Source organism: Salvelinus namaycush, chromosome 3 (genome assembly GCF_016432855.1).
Source record: "Salvelinus namaycush isolate Seneca chromosome 3, SaNama_1.0, whole genome shotgun sequence".
Classification (NCBI taxonomy): domain Eukaryota; kingdom Metazoa; phylum Chordata; class Actinopteri; order Salmoniformes; family Salmonidae; genus Salvelinus; species Salvelinus namaycush.
Genome location: NC_052309.1, coordinates 93,635,590 through 93,652,219, shown reverse-complemented (window position 1 = coordinate 93,652,219; position 16,630 = coordinate 93,635,590). Strand labels below are relative to the sequence as shown.

General features: G+C 44.0%; 1 protein-coding gene across 1 annotated transcript in view; it reads right to left on the bottom strand.

The window, feature by feature from the left end:
* LOC120043213 (extracellular serine/threonine protein kinase FAM20C-like) overlaps positions 1-16,630 on the bottom strand; it is a 72,258-nt gene that overhangs the window by 13,509 nt on the left and 42,119 nt on the right. The window contains exon 4 of the mRNA XM_038987863.1: positions 5,039-5,131. Within this exon, the coding sequence (XP_038843791.1) occupies positions 5,039-5,131 (93 nt within the window). The remainder of the gene's footprint in view (positions 1-5,038; positions 5,132-16,630) is intronic.

The window sequence follows — 16,630 nt, the reverse complement described above, 5'->3', positions numbered from 1 at the left end:
CTATAACACTTTATTGATATATCACACCATTGTTCTACAAGCCATTGTGTTGTCATAAACACACTGTGTATGGAACCACATGCTGATGAGATAGAATAGTTTTAGGGCCTTCATACCTTGTTTTATTTATTCTATAAGGGCTTAATGATGGAAAACTCTTCCTCAACCACATCATCAATAACTATTATCACAAATAAACATCTGTAAATGATATGCCATAAAAACCAGGACACAATTTCCTGCTCGAGGGAGAAGCAAGGAATGATTTTCAATCCAAAGTGTCAACGGTGGAGTGTGTGTGTGTATACGGGCCTCTTTCTTCCTGCTAGTGTGTGTGAAATATTATTAAGAATTCATATATTTTACAGTATAATCTCTTAGCTCCTTTCATTGGCTTTTAAAGTTCTGTTTATTGAACTTCAGCATCCGGTCGCTCAAACCGCACTGGCATGAGAGACTGGGACTCCTCATTCTTTCTCTCCTGCTCCCTTTCTCTTTCTCCCTCTCTCTCTCCCTCTCTCCTTCTCTCTCATACGCATCTTCTTTCTTTGTCTACCCCTCTCTTCCTCTCTCCTCACTCTCAACCCTTTACTCTACCCCTCTCCTTCTCTCTCCCCACTCTCAACCCTTTACTCTACCCCTCTCCTTCTTTCTGTCCATCCTTTTCTTGCTTTAACTTCTCGCTTTTCCTTCCTCTCTTCCAACTGACCTTATTTCTGTCTATGCCACACTAGCTGGGCCAGGCCTCCCACTCATTCCATACCTCTTTAACCATCCTTGTCGTTGCTTCCTGCAGCATGACCTCTCTAAGGCTTAGACTCCTGGGAGTGGAGTGTGTGAGCGTGGGTTTGTGTGTGTGTGTGGTGTGTATGTGTGTAACCTTGAAGTCTTAGCTCTCAGGGAGAGAGACAGGGAGACAGGGCGTGGGGCTGCAAGGATGAAACCCTAGCCACCAGATGAAAGCTCTCAGGAGCTATAGCTGCTCAAAGTGCACAGTCACCATGAACCAGATGACAAAGGAACTCCTGTATGGAGCCAGGCTCTCTCTGTGTCTCTCTCTCTCTCCGTGTCTCTCTCTCTCTCTCTCCGTGTCTCTCTCTCTCTCTCCGTCTCTCTCTCTCCGTCTCTCTCTCTCCGTCTCTCTCTCTCCATCTCTCTCTCTCCATCTCTCTCTCTCCATCTCTCTCTCTCTCTCTCTCTCTCTCTCTCTGTACCGCACTCTTGTCATGGGTAAAGTACTGCATACAGAGAGTGTAGAGTATTGCACAGTGTAGATTATGGGGAGGACTGCACAGTGTAGGTTAACATGGTACAATGTGTGGAAGTGGAAAGGCTTTGAGTTAAACCCTTACACAGTATAACGATAACACAATGTTGTATCAACAGTGTCCACTGTCCAACCATAGAAGGACTGAAGAGAAGAGGCTATGCATTTCCTCCTGTTCTCCTCTTCCTACACATTCCTCTAGCTATTCCAGACTGCTTTAAACACACTGCTATATACATCTAAATCAGATTGAGATGCGCATCCCAAAAGGCACCCTATTCCCTTTGCAGTGCACTACTTGGTAAAAAGTAGTGCAGTACAAAGTGAGTAGGGTGCCCTTTGGGACACAAACGCAGAGTTCCACAGGCTGCTGTCCAGAAGATGGTGCGGCCCTGCGCCAAACAACAAGGCCATAATTCATATAGCCAGCCTCCGCTTGGCATACACAACCTAACAACAACCTAAATACAAGCTGGTCTTTAGGGGCTAGCACAGTCACCTCCTCCCTGCCTTAAATGATGCCCAGCTAGCATTGGCATGTCCCTTGGTTTCCTCTCCTCAGCCCACTGTGCACACACAAACACATGCCTTTGGCCCTGGCCTTGCATTCCACTGGGCTGTGTGTCTGTGTCTGTGTCTGTGTCTGTGTCTGTGTCTGTGTGTGTGTGTGTGTGTGTGTGTGTGTGTGTGTGTGTGTGTGTGTGTGTGTGTGTGTAACCTTAGGGTGGATAAGTGTTGATGTTCTTACACCTGGTCTGATAATGATGATATACTGAACAGATACTGTGAGAATGTAGACTCACTGTGGTGGTTAGAACAGGTTCTGACATTTTTCCATTCATCAGTAAGTGTTATCTAATGCAAGAAGCTAACTCTAACCCAAACTCTGGACCAGACCCTTATGTATTGGACCAGACCATTACGTATTGGGCCAGACCATTACGTATTGGACCAGACCATTACGTATTGGGCCAGACCATTACATATTGGGCCAGACCATTGCGTATTGGACCAGACCATTACGTATTGGATCAGACCATTACGTATTGGACCAGACCATTACGTATTGGACCAGACCATTACGTATTGGATCAGACCATTACGTATTGGACCAGACCATTACGTATTGGACCAGACCATTACGTATTGGGCCAGACCATTACATATTGGACCAGACCATTACGTATTGGACCAGACCATTATGTATTGGACCATACCATTATGTATACCATAGTATAATGATGAATGGAAGAACTGATAACTTACTACTACAGTTATCACAGCTTAAAACTGACAGACTTGTTAGAAGAAAATTTCAAATTTCCTTATAATACCAGAGACATTTCTGTCTCTGTTTTGATTCCACATTTGTTTGAGTTGTGTAAAAGTCTATATGCATGTGTGTGTTTGGATGGCAGAGAGGGTGAAAACACGGTCACAGAACACCTGCTAAGCGTGTGTGATGCCTGCTGTGTATAAACAATCGAGGTATGCATTATAGGGATAGCCCCCTTTTTTTCTCCATTTTCGCCTAAAATGACATACCCAAATCTAACTTCCCTGTAGCTCAGGCCCTGAAGCAAGGATATGCATAGTCTTGGAAACATTTGAAAGGAAACACAGTTTGTGGACATGATAATTGAATGTAGGAGAATATAACACAATAGATCTGGTAGAAGAAAATACAAGGAGAAAACCAACCGTTTTTTTTTCTACCACCATCTTTGAAATGCAACAGAAAGGCCCCAAATCTAGCCATCACTCTGGTTGTAATTCTGATGGTGTCCACAAGATGGCAGCAGTGTATGTGCAACGTTTCAGACGGATACCTTGAAGTATGAGCAAACCACATTACTTTTAGTGTGAAGTCACCCAGGTACATTTGGGCAAATCGTGAAAGAGACATTCACATTCACATTCACATGTACATGACATTTTTCTGTATACTTGGACTTTGATTTAGCTTTTCCAGTATTAGTAGCCATATTATAAATTCAACATTTGCAAAACACCCAGTTTCCATAACTTCATAACTCTCCATATTCTTATAATTGTTGTCCAAAAGGAAAAGGTTTGCTGTTGCACAAGGTTAGCAGCGACACTTTGCGACAGATAGGGGGTCTCCCAACACTGCCGTAAAGCCCAGCTCATTGGCTTTCTAGCTAGCTTTGTTTGACCCCGATTGGTGCTTATTTGACAAAGTTCCAGTCGATCAAGTGAAGACCGGCCGAGTCATCGGCGTGCCATGAAGGCATCACTCTCTGACCAAATTTGGTATCCTATAGGATATACAACACCCCTAATGATATAATGAAGTCTGATTACATTCTAGGATCTCTGAGGAATACATACAAACGTGATGTGACTGGTTGAAACAACGTTTAGGGTTAGATTTTCACAGATTCCTTTCTTTGCAAATTGAACGAGTGGAAATACAAAATCGATCGTGCTTGCTATATGGACCTTTTAGGATATGAAAAAGGATATTATCTAACAAAACGACACTTGGGAAAAAGCAAGATTTCAGAATGTAAGTACACATTTCACCTTCAGAGGAGAATTTATCAAACCTAACGGGGTGAAAAAAGTGTTTTGTTGTTAGGAGCTCTCCTCAAACAATAGCATGGCATTTTTTCACAGTAATAGCTACTGAAAATTGAACAGTGCAGTTATATTAACAAGAATTTAAGCTTTCAGCCGATATAAGACACTTATATGTACCGACATTTGTTGTTTCTCTAAAATCTGTGATCGTGACACAAGGCACTGCATGATTTACAACTGTCCCGTTAACGGGACACCTATCCCTATTATTGAAGACCAAAATTGGTTAAAAAAAAAGAAAAAAGTAAACCAGTTCCATTTAAGGACCAAACAAGTGACAGCTGTGCCATACAGGTTGCAAAAATAGTTGCAAAGAGATTTTTGATGAACTGATTCCATGGCAGATGGTTTATGAACTGCTACACAAAACAATGCTGGATTCAAAACATAGAGCTTTTATATTTAAATTATAATACAAAATTCTTGCAACCAATAGAATGTTAGAAATATGGGGGATACCACCACCTCAGCTCTGCAGATTTTGCTGTGAAGAGACAGAATCATTAGATGACTTGTTTTGGTACTGTCCATATGTAGATTGTTTTTGGTCGCAGGTTCAGGAATGGCTGAAAAATCACAGCATTTACTTAAAGCTATCTTTGCAAATAGCACTGCTGGGTGAACTGAAAAGCCATGGTCAGTCAATCAATAATATAATAGTACTTTTAGTAAAGGTTTTATCTTTAATTTAAAATCAGTGCAAACTATGAGAATAGAAAGGTTCAGAACTTTTGTGAAACATCACAAGTAGAAGTCAATACTGGATGTTTTTTTAAGATAGATGGAGGGGTTGTTGGTAGGGTGGGATAAAAATAAATAAAGAGATAACTTATGTAAAATGTACCATGTCCGTAGGGGAAAATAATAAAGGAAAATATATTTAAAAATATATATTTGGGGGATTGGAAATGATGCAGATACTTACATTGACAGAACCCACAATCTATCTGCAGTATTAAAGCTGATCTATCCCCCCCCCCAAAACACATTTGAGGTGTGTGTTAGTCATGCCGAAAATGCATGTCACACAAACACACACACACACACACACACACACACACACACACACACACACACACACACACACACACACACACACACACACACACACACACACACACACACACACACACACACACACACACACACACACACACACACACACACCTGTCCAGATGAAAGGCAGCGATCTCAGCGTTGTGTCTCTCCAGGTCAGAGAAGTAGAAGAAGTCCGGGGGCGTCTCCTGTTCCCTGGTCTGCCTGGAAGACACAGAGGTCGAGGCAACGTTAGAAGAATGTTAGCATTAACAAAATCCTGTTCAGTATGAAGCACAACTGTCTGTCTTTATTTGACCCTGCTGGTCATCTACTGTAGCCTTAATGGCCACATGTACCCTCCACCGGGCACAACCAGAAGAGGACTGGCCCCTCGGAGCCTGGTTCCTCTCTAGGATTCTTCCTAGGTTCCAGCCTTCTAGGGAGTTTAACCACTGTGCTTCTGCATCTGCATTGGTTGCTCTTTGTGGTTTTAGGCTGGGTATCTGTAAAGCAAAACTGCTGGTGTAAAAAGGGCTTCATAAAATACATTTGATTGATTGATTGAACATTCAAGGCCACGAGCACCAGAGTTCTCCAGCACTGAAAAGATACAGTAGGAATGTAGTGAACGTTTTCCGAAAGTGCAAATGAATGTGAAATCATTTGAAATCATTTATGAATGTGAGTAACCAAGATTTCCCCCAAGTGACTGCATTAGGATCTATCTGCATATCTATAGCTAACGTTCATAGTTCCAGTCTGGGAGCAGACTGCCCAGATGTGCATGTCTGAATTGTCCCTCTTTTCCCTAGCACACCATAAAGGGACTAGGGTGCCATTTGGGGCACAGACAGTTTAAGACGGCGGGACCCAGCAGTAGAGTATAGTGAGCCACAGTATAGTGAGCCACACACGCTGCTTGAGTTTCCTGTTCATATCCTGTAGCAGCTCCTTCAGCCCCTCAGACAGACAGGACAGACAGGACAGACAGGACAGACAGGACAGACAGGAGACATGGAACATGGTCTGACTCAGCTGCTGTTGCTGGTGCTGCTGATACTGTCTGTCTGTCTGTCTGTCTGTCTGTCTGTCTGTCTGTCTGTCTGTCTGTCTGTCTGTCTGTCTGTCTGTCTGTCTGTCTGTCTGTCTGTCTGTCTGTCTGTCTGTCTGTCTGTCTGTCTGTCTGTCTGTCTGCCTGCCTGCCTGCCTGCCTGCCTGCACAGAGTATCTAGGGTGGCAGGTAGGTGACAAGGTGAAACAATCTGTTGATGTGCCCTTAAAGCAAGACACTTAACCTTTATTTCCTCCAGGGGTGGCGTACTACTATGGCTGACCCTATGAAACATCCAGTGTAGGTGACAATAAAACATATCTTTTTGTTTTATCTAAAGGAGAAACCCTCCAGGTGTATGTTATGCTGACACACACATGCACTGTACATGGAGGCACACAGGAACGCATGCAGACAGACACACACACAGACACTCACACCTGGCCTTAACCTGTCCCATTACCACCAAACTTATGCTAGCACAAACCCAGTCAGTCAGCTAAACCCGGACCATATTCCACAATTACCCAGTCCTTTCTTCTTCTCCTTCTTCCTTCCTCCCTCCTTCCCTTCCTCTGTTTCTTCTCCCTCCAGCCATTCCACCTCAGAGCAGGGTGGTGGTGCATCCACCTCGCCTGACAACCCCAGCACTGCCAAGTCCGTAATGGAAAATATCTTACATCCTATTCTTTCCATGTCAGGCAAGCTCCCTTTTAACTGTAAATCCCCCAGCCGCTATTATGATCCATTCAATTTCTCCCCGACCAAAAGGGAACAAAAGTTGTTATTTGCGGATGGGAGGGGGAATAAACGAGACGTGGCAGACTGATTCAGGAGAGTATAAAAGGCAACACTGCGCACCTGAGGAAAGGGTAGGTCCAGAATTCTAAAGGTGACCTCATAGCGGTGGTACACCATAATGCACCGTGACACACCTGCCTGCCATTTAAGTCACCATATCAAGCACCTTATCAACACTAGATTACCAGAGAGGTGGTAAAAAGGCAGACAAAAGGATGCTGATTTTAAGTGCTCTTTCGCTATCATTCTGTAGCCTTAATGGAAATGGTAAGAGCTTTTTCATTCAGAAGTCAAGACGTGCCTGACTGCCACAGTCAGTAAGATGCTGTCAAACAGAAGTTAGATAAGAACACTCCAAACTGGCCATGTGTTAGGTTTCAGAATGTCATCTTCACTAACAACACTGGGAGCTACTACAGTGTGGAACCTACCCTCTCCACACACACACACACACACACACACACACACACACACACACACACACACACACACACACACACACACACACACACACACACACACACACACACACTATACTGTCTACCATTGCTGTGACTACATACTGAGTCCTCTAACTCCACATGCTTCTGCTGTTTTAACAGTCTATAACTTCTCAGTCAAATGCAGTAACAAACACACTAACTATTCCAGTGCTATTGCTGTTTAAACGTCTCTTACTTCTCGTGCTGTTGTCGTTTTAAAAACAGTGGAACAGTGCAGCCTGCTTTTGCTCCGGCCTGACTGACTAGCAGGTACAGTGGTTGCCATGGTCACAGCGACCCTGTCTGCAGTAACCTATCTAGGAGGAAGCTTAGAGCCTACAGCTGCTGTGGTTTGGCGGGATGTCTTACCGACAGGGTTGTGACGGGCCGGGCCGGGAGCGTGCTGTATTATAGTTTTTTTTACAATCGCTAGGACCCATTTCTCAATACTTAGGTCACTTTTTCTAAACTCTTCACACAGTGAGCACAACAGCAGTCTATGTGGGCTAAACTATGGATCATTTTTCATTGCTTTGGCACAAAATGCATTCAATGACTACATCTTTCAATTTTCATGAACTCTTTTCTCACTCAGACACAACCACCACCAAAACTCTATGTACCTACAGGCCAATTTGCACATGTTTACATACTCTTTTCAAAACTGTTAAACTTAAGTTCAAAACCTAAAATAACACAAAATTGAATAAGACATACATTTTCTACATTTCTACAGTAATACCGTATTGAAATATATTCAAAATCTAAAAAATGAAATACTATCAAAACAATTAGACCAACCACAGCTGATTCCCATTGTAGCTGAACACCAACCCAGGTGTTAGTCTTTCAATTACATTACCATCTATACAAAAGGGGACATCTTAGGAATAATGCTGTAGTGTAATGTAAACATGGACCCAGCCAGAGATAGAGAAGTGGCTGAGAGAGGAAGAAGAGTGGCTGGGAGAGGGAGAGGAGTACGTATGCGTGGTGGAAGAAGACTGAGAGGTAGATCAAGAGCTGTAGTCTCAGAAGAGATTAGGGCCACTATAACTGATCATGTAATAAATCATGATCTATCAATGAGAGAGGCTGGTCTGAGAGTGCAGCCAAATCTGCAACGCTCAACAGTGGCATCTATTCTGAGAAATTTCCGGCAAAACAACAGGTAAGATGTGCATTCTGCAAGGCCATCTGACTGAACTGCACATTACAGAAGTAAATTGAGCAAAGCCTCCAAACCTACTTGTGTGTAATTGTAATTGTTTTTGTATTTCTGCTTAGGACCCAACGGTTAACTCCCACAGGCGGGAGAGATAGGATTTTCACTGCTGTGCAGGAAACTGCAATCGTTGATATGGTCATCAGAAACAATGGCATAAAACTCACAGAGATTCGGGACGAGTCTTGGCAGACAATGTAAGCATAACAAATATTTCTAGTCCTGAAACAACATCAAGTCAGGATGAAGCAGTTGTACAATGTCCCCTTCGAGAGGAACTCTGAACAAGTCAAGCAACTCTGGAACCAATAAGTCCAGGTAAGATGACTATAAAATACAGAACTGGTTTTGAACAAAACCAAACAAGGTAGAGACACACAATGGCATGTTTTTAGCTATAATGTAAACTACCGTAATAGACTAACTCTTATGTTGCCTTGTGGATTTATTGTAGAGAGTCATGGAGATTGAAGCCAGGCAAACACCCCACATATTCATCTTTGTGGATGAGGCTGGTTTCAACTTGGCCAAAACACGGCGGTGAGGAAGGAATGTGATTGGAAAAAGAGCCACAGTGGATGTCCCGGGCCAGAAGGGTGCCAACATCACAATGTGTGCAGCAATATCCTCTGATGGATTGCTGTTACACAAACCGCTAATTGGGCCATACAACACTGAGCGTCTCATTTCATTCCTGGATGACCTCTATTGAAGGGTTGTGCCAGGTGAGGAAAGGGTTGTGTCAGGTGAGGAAAGGGTTGTGTCAGGTGAGGAAAGGGTTGTGTCAGGTGAGGAAAGGGTTGCAGTGAGGCGAAATTGACCAACGTTTGTAATTGTATGGGACAATGTGGCATTTCACCACTCCCGTGCAGTCACAGTGGTTTGCAGCCCATCCCAGGATGATGTCACTTTTCCTCCTTCCTTACTCTCTATTCCTCAACCCCATAGAGGAATTATTTTCCTCATGGAGGTGGAAGGTTTATGACCATCATCCACATGATGTCACGTTCTGACCTTAGTTCTTTTGTTATTTCTTTGTTTTAGTATGGTCAGGGCGTGAGTTGGGTGGGTTATATATGTTGTTTTTTCTATGTTGGTTTTTGCGTTTGGCCTGGTATGATTCTCAATCAGAGGCAGGTGTCGTTAGTTTTCTCTGATTGAGAATCATACTTAGGTAGCCTTTTTCCACCTGTGTTTCGTAGGTGTTTATTTTCTGTGTTTGTGTGTTCCACACGGAACTGTTTCGGTTGGTTATTTCACGTGTCGTTTATTGTTTTGTTTCAGTGTTCGATTGTTTTAATAAAGATCATGAACACGTATCACGCTGCGCATTGGTCCTCCGATCCTTACTACTCCTCCTCGTCAGAGGAGGAGGAAGACAGCCGTTACAGAAACACCCACCAACAAAGGACCAAGCAGCGTGGTAACGAGCAGCAGCAGCGATCGCAGGACTCCTGGACTTGGGAGGAGATTCTGGACGGAGAAGGACCCTGGGCACAGGCTGGAGAATATCGCCGCCCCAAGGCTGAGCTGGAGGCAGCGAAAGCGGAGAGGCGGCGGTTTGAGAGGAGGAGTCAGAGGAGGAGGAAGACAGCCGTTACACATGATCAAATGTCCCTCCTGGATGCAATGAATGCTGGATGCCTGGACATATCTGCAGAAGATTGCCAGGGATGGACCAGACATGCCAAAATATTATTTCCTGTATTGCCCAAGATGACATAAGATGTGACGTGGATGAGAACCTGTGGCCAAATGCATAAGACAGGGTTGACTAGTATTGCTACTGTATCTGTATCGGTAGATGGTGTATATACAAATTATTGTATTTTGGAATCACTCAATGCCATAAAATGACATAAAAACATATTGAAGCATATTGCATCATGTCTGATACATTCCTGTAACATATACCACAGTGAATTCTAAACAGTAGAGAGGTGTCATTCTTGTTTTGTAAAGAAATTATTGTGTAATGCTACCTGTTGTTAGTGTTGTTTAGGTCATTGTTTTATGAGTGACAATGTGTGCTTGTTGGGTGACAACCTTTGCTAGTGTTATGGAAGAACGAGTTGATTTGAGACGTGTATGAAGAGTTTTGGTAGTTTTAGGGCATTTTGAACGTGAAATTAACTGCTGTGCCAAGCTGAAAGTTAGTTAGGAGAACTGTGTGAAGAGTTTTGAAAAAGTGACCTAAGTATTGAGAAATGGGTCCTAGCGATTGTAAAAAACTGTAATACGCCTCAGTAAAGGAGTATCAGCTGAGGCTAGCCCAGGTAATTACATTGATATGAATCTGAACCAAACGCCACTAGAAAGGTGTGAAACGCTGTTTATGTGCAGTCTGTTGGTCTAAACCTGACAGCGGGATGATGCTGGTTACACACACACACACGGAAGCAGGCACACACACACACACCAGACAACGCACAAACAAACACACACACACACACACACACACACACACACACACACACACACACACACACACACACACACACACACACACACACACACACACACACACACACACACACACACACACACACTGTTGGGCACGCACTGACAGGATGTGCTGATGACTATCTGCTATAGGTACACCTCTGGGACACTGTGATGCATGTTAACTGGAGGACTGTACCATGATCCTCTATTTATAAATAAACCTGCTTCTCACTTCACAACTTGAAAAGTAATTCAAAAGTATGACCTCCTAAATGCATTGTTCATTAAATCATATTAACTTCCATCTACAATGAGTGTACAAAACATTAGGAACATGACATAGACTGACCAGGTGAATCCAGTTGAAAGCTATGATCCCTTATTGATGTCACTTGTTAAATCCACTTCAATAAGTGTAGAGGAAAAGGAGGAGACAGGTTAAAGAAGGATTTTTAAGCCTTGAAACAATTGAGACATGGATTGTGCATGTGTGCCATTCAGAGGGTGAATGGGCAAAACAAAATATTTAATTGCCTTTGACCAGGGAATGGTTGTAGGTGCCAGGCGCACCGGTTTGTGTCAAGAACTGCAACGCTGCAGGATTTTTCACACTCAACAGTTTCCCATGTGTATCAAGAATGGTCCACCACCCAAAGGACATCCAGACAACTTGACACAACTTTGGAATGCTTTCGACACCTTGTGGAGTTCATGCCCCGACGAAATGAGGCTATTCTGAGAGCAAATTGGGGGTGCAACTCAATATTATGAAGGTGTCCTTAATGTTTTGTACTGTAAATTCACCGTTTTAGATGTAGTGATATACATTTTACACAGACTTAAACAGTATTGCACTTAACTGACACAAACAACCAGCCACACAGTCACTTGAGGACAAGTGCCGTTGAGAAAACACGTATCCTTGTCTGAGTCTCCATCTGTGGACCAGTTGTATCAGGGGAATGAGGCTGAAAAGCCTGCTTTGTGTAGGAGATGTGCTGACTGAAACTTTTCCATGGTCCTACTTGTGCTTACCAGATCTAGCCAGGCCAGTACTGTACTCAGTGTACTTTATTAATATATCTGTCTGGAGGGAGGGAGAGAGAGAGAGATGGAGGAGGAGCGAGAGAGAGAGAGAGAGAGAGAGAGAGAGAGAGAGAGAGAGAGAGAGAGAGAGAGAGAGAGAGAGGGAGGGCTAGCACTAACATCTAAGACACAGGCATTGCTGATTCATTCATATCCTGTCCCTCTCTCTCTCTCCCTCTTTATCTCTACCTTCCTCGTTGTCACCCTTTCTCTTTCTCCCATTCCCTTTCTTTCTCCCTCTCTCATGCTCCCTCCCTCCCTCCCTTTCACTCTCTCTTAGTGACAGTGACCTTGTTGACAGGGAGAGGGCAGCAGAGATGTCACACAGTAAAAAACAGAGAACACTTTAGCATCAGTATGACCCCATAGAACGAGTCAAACAGTAATGGCAACTGAGGTACTTTCTTATATGGATACGGTAGTGGTAAAATATTTGTAACTCCATTTATACTCAATGTATGAATCGAAAAAAGAAAATAGATCAAGTGAATAAAAGGGGAGGTTTCTGGGGAGTTTTCTAGCACACTATTTGTTTCTAGCAGTTTGTTGACCCTGTACAAAACTCTAGCTCTTCAACAAGCTGATAAGGAAGTAGCAGAGCTATCGGTTGGATTTCTGGAATCCCTCAATTTACCTCTGAGGGATCAGTTATTTTTCCTTTCTCACCCTCTGTCCTATAAAACAGCACAAAACAAGGCAGACAGATAGGATTACGTAAGTCACAGACGCCAGTTTCAACCATGCTGGACAAGCACAATTGGACCTGTGTGTAGACAACTTTGACAATGCAGAGGTAAAAGGAAAGAAAACGACTGAACTCTGATTCAGTGGAAGAGGCAAGGTATGCTGCTTTCATATGTGGGCAAAAGGTTGAACGCTTCTGATAGATACAATGGTCCTAGTGTCTTTTCCTATGCAACGCCAGTAGAAGTGTGTGAGATGCTGTTGATGTGCAGTCTGCAGGCTGTCGCTTACACACGCTCCACAGAAATATTTTATGGCAGAAAAAACGGGGACAAAGGCCAGCACTTAGTCAATGAAAAATGTAGACAAATTAATCATGAGGCTTATTATAAAGCTTTTATTAAGGAATGATGGGCATAGAATCACAGAAACAAAAGGCCAAAAATAACAGATATTTTCATCCAACAGCCTTAATGTTGTTATGAGACCAGATACATTCAGCTGATTATCCATGTAGTATCCTTTACAATGGTTGAACCCATTTTCCCACAATCATCTCCATTCCAACTCTCTTGATGTTTGCGAAGCTTGGCTGGCTTGTCAAACAGAGCTGAGGTCTTTTGGTCTCACATATGATGACTTGTTTTTTGAGACATTGGTCATAGAACCAGTTACTGTGCTGGTTCATGGATACACATTCCTCCCCATTTTTTCTGTTATGGGGTTTGCCCCCATCCCAGTGGGTGTAGCTGATTGGTTGGCCCACAAGTCGACAAATTTCCCTTCTTTCCTTCTGTCGTTGGTGGCGATGTGAGTCCACTGGGCGTGAGGGATGAGTGACATACATACAGATAGACAGACTGGTCAGTATAACGTCAGTGGTTTCCAGTGTGTTCCAGCCAGTCTCTGCCAGCTGCAAAGCGTACATGTACAGTATAGGACTGCACCTGCTGAACAGCCCTGAAGCCATGGTGAGGTGCATTGAGGTTCCTGTGTGTGTTCCCCTCCATATTGGATCTAGAGGTAGTCCTGTATGGTTAGCTCAGCTGGCTAGTGCATGGTGCAAACAATGATAAGGCTGCAGGATAACAGATTCTGCCCCCCCACTGCAGCAGTGTACCACAAGGCTCTGAGTGACCTTGTAATGACATTTCATTTCTGCTGCACCTCCAGCCAGCTACTGTAAGGGGAGGGAAGGAGGGTGGGAAGGAGTTAAGGAGGGAGGGAGGGCTGGAGCACTGGGGGAGATCCATCATCTATATGTAATCCACAGCAAATGTAAGACCCCCATCTGACAGGCATCTTTGTCTGGGCCTGTGATAGGATCATATGAGGGAGGGAGGGAGGAAGGAAGGGAGGGTGAAGAGTGGGGGAGAGGCCGTCATTCTAAATAAGAGTTTGTTCTTAACTGACTTGCCTAGTTAAATAAAGGTGAAATAAAAAATATATATATACTCAGCAAAAAAAGAAACGTCCTCTGACTGTCAACTCCATTTATTTTCAGCAAACTTAACATGTGTAAATATTTGTATGAACATAACAAGATTCAACAACTGAGACATAAACTGAACAAGTTCCACAGACATGTGACTAACAGAAACGGAATAAAGGGGGGGGGGGGTCAAAATCAAAAGTAACAGTCAGTATCTGGTGTGGACACCGGCTGCATTAAGTACTGCAGTGCATCTCCTCCTCATGGACTGCACCAGATTTGCCAGTTCTTGCTGTGAGATGTTATCTCACTCTTCCACCAAGGCACCTACAAGTTCCCGGACATTTCTGGGGGGAATGACCCTAGCCCTCACCCTCTGATCCAAAACAGGTCCCAGACATGCTCAATGGGATTGAGATCCAGGCTCTTCGCTGGCCATGGCAGAACACTGACATTCCTGTCTTGCAGGAAATCACACACAGAACGAGCAGTATGGCTGGTGGCATTGTCATGCTGGAGGGTCATGTCAGGATGAGCCTGCAGGAAGGGTACCACATGAGGGAGGAGGATGTTTTCCCTGTAACGCACAGTGTTGAGATTGCCTGCAATGACAACAAGCTCAGTCCGATGATGCTGTGACACACCGCCACTGACCATGACGGACCCTCCACCACCAAATCGATCCTGCTCCAGAGTACAGGCCTTGGTGTAACGCTCATTCCTTCGACGATAAACGCGAATCCGACCATCACCCCTGGTGAGACAAAACCGCAGCTCGTCAGTGAAGAACACTTTTTGCCAGTCCTGTCTGGTCCAGCGACGGTGGGTTTGTGCCCATAGGCGACATTGTTGTCTGGTGAGGACCTGCCTTACAACAGGCCTACAAGCCCTCAGTCCAGCCTCTCTCAGCCTATTGCGGACAGTCTGAGCACTGATAGAGGGATTATGTGTTCCTGGTGTAACTCGGGCAGTTGTTGTTGCCATCCTGTACCTGTCCCGCAGGTGTGATGTTCGGATGTACCGATCCTGTGCAGGTGTTGTTACACGTGGTCTGCCACTGCGAGGACGATCAGCTGTCCGTCCTGTCTCCCTGTAGTGCTGTCTTAGGCGTCTCACAGTACGGACATTGCAATTTATTGCCCTGGCCACATCTGCAGCCCTCATGCCTCCTTGCAGCATGCCTAAGGCATGTTCACGCAGATGAGCAGGGACCCTGGGCATCTTTTTTCGTGTTTTTCAGAGTCAGTAGAAAGGCCTCTTTAGTGTCCTAAGTTGTCATAACTGTCACTTTAATTGACTACCGTCTGTAAGCTGTTAGTGTCTTAACGACCGTTCCACAGGTGCATGTTCATTAATTGTTTATGGTTCATTGAACAAGCATGGGAAACAGTGTTTAAACCCTTTACAATGAAGATCTGTGAAGTTATTTTGATTTTTACGAATTATCTTTGAAAGACAGGGTCCTGAAAAAGGGACGTTTATTTTTTTGCTGAGTTTATATTAAAAAGATAAAATAATAATAAATAGTGCACCGCCCTATGGGACTCCCAATCACATCCGGTTGCGATACAGCCTGGAATCAAACCAGGGTGTCTGTAGTGACGCCACTAGCACTGAGATGCAGTGCCTTAGACCAGTGAGCCACTCGGGAGCCACCATACTGGGCCAACGACAAACAATGAGGTTCACTAAGTAATTGCGTCCTGTATGCCCACACTGAGAGAGGAACAGAGAGAGATAGAGGTAGATAGAGAGGGAGAGAGACAAAGAGAAATGTGGGGAGAGAAAGACTGAGAGGAATGGTTAGAGAGCGAGAAAGAGAGAAGCAGCCCGTGCCTAGTAGGAGTTCAGCTCAGTGAGAGGCTCCATTAGCCAGTGGTAAGAATATGATCTACTTCTACACTACTGCTAAGAAGTCCCAACCTGCTTGGATTTTCCAAATCTATTTGGATATTGTGCCGCGTACTTAAACTTTCTTACTTGGCACCAACTCTACTTAGCACAACCTCTCTCTCTCTCTCATTTCATAATAACCAAACACACTTCAACGGGACTCTAGTCACGTGTTCACTCACTGAAAAATTCATTATAGGATTATGTCGCTTACAAACAGATTTTTGCACAAAAATATACTTTTTTTCCTCCCTTCGCATTTGTAATTTTCGAGGAGGATCCGCCACTATGTGGTTGACAGGGGAGGACAGATTCAATAAAGCCTGAAGGAGCATAGTAAATTAAAATGAAGTGCAGTGGGTGAGTATATGTAAGCTTTGGGTGAATGCTTGCACTGGTGAGATGGGAGATGATGTGTTTTCCTCTTCTTCCACAGATAACCAATAGTCCCTCGCGTATCTATCAGCGGGAATCTCAGAACACACACAGGGCAGAGCTGAAGCAGCTCACTAGACTGAATTTCAAATCAATGTTACACAACTCGTTCTGGCCTCTGATGTTTTTGGCACACCGGGTGAGAAACAGGCAGAAGGAAACAGAAATATTCCCTACTTGAGATGCA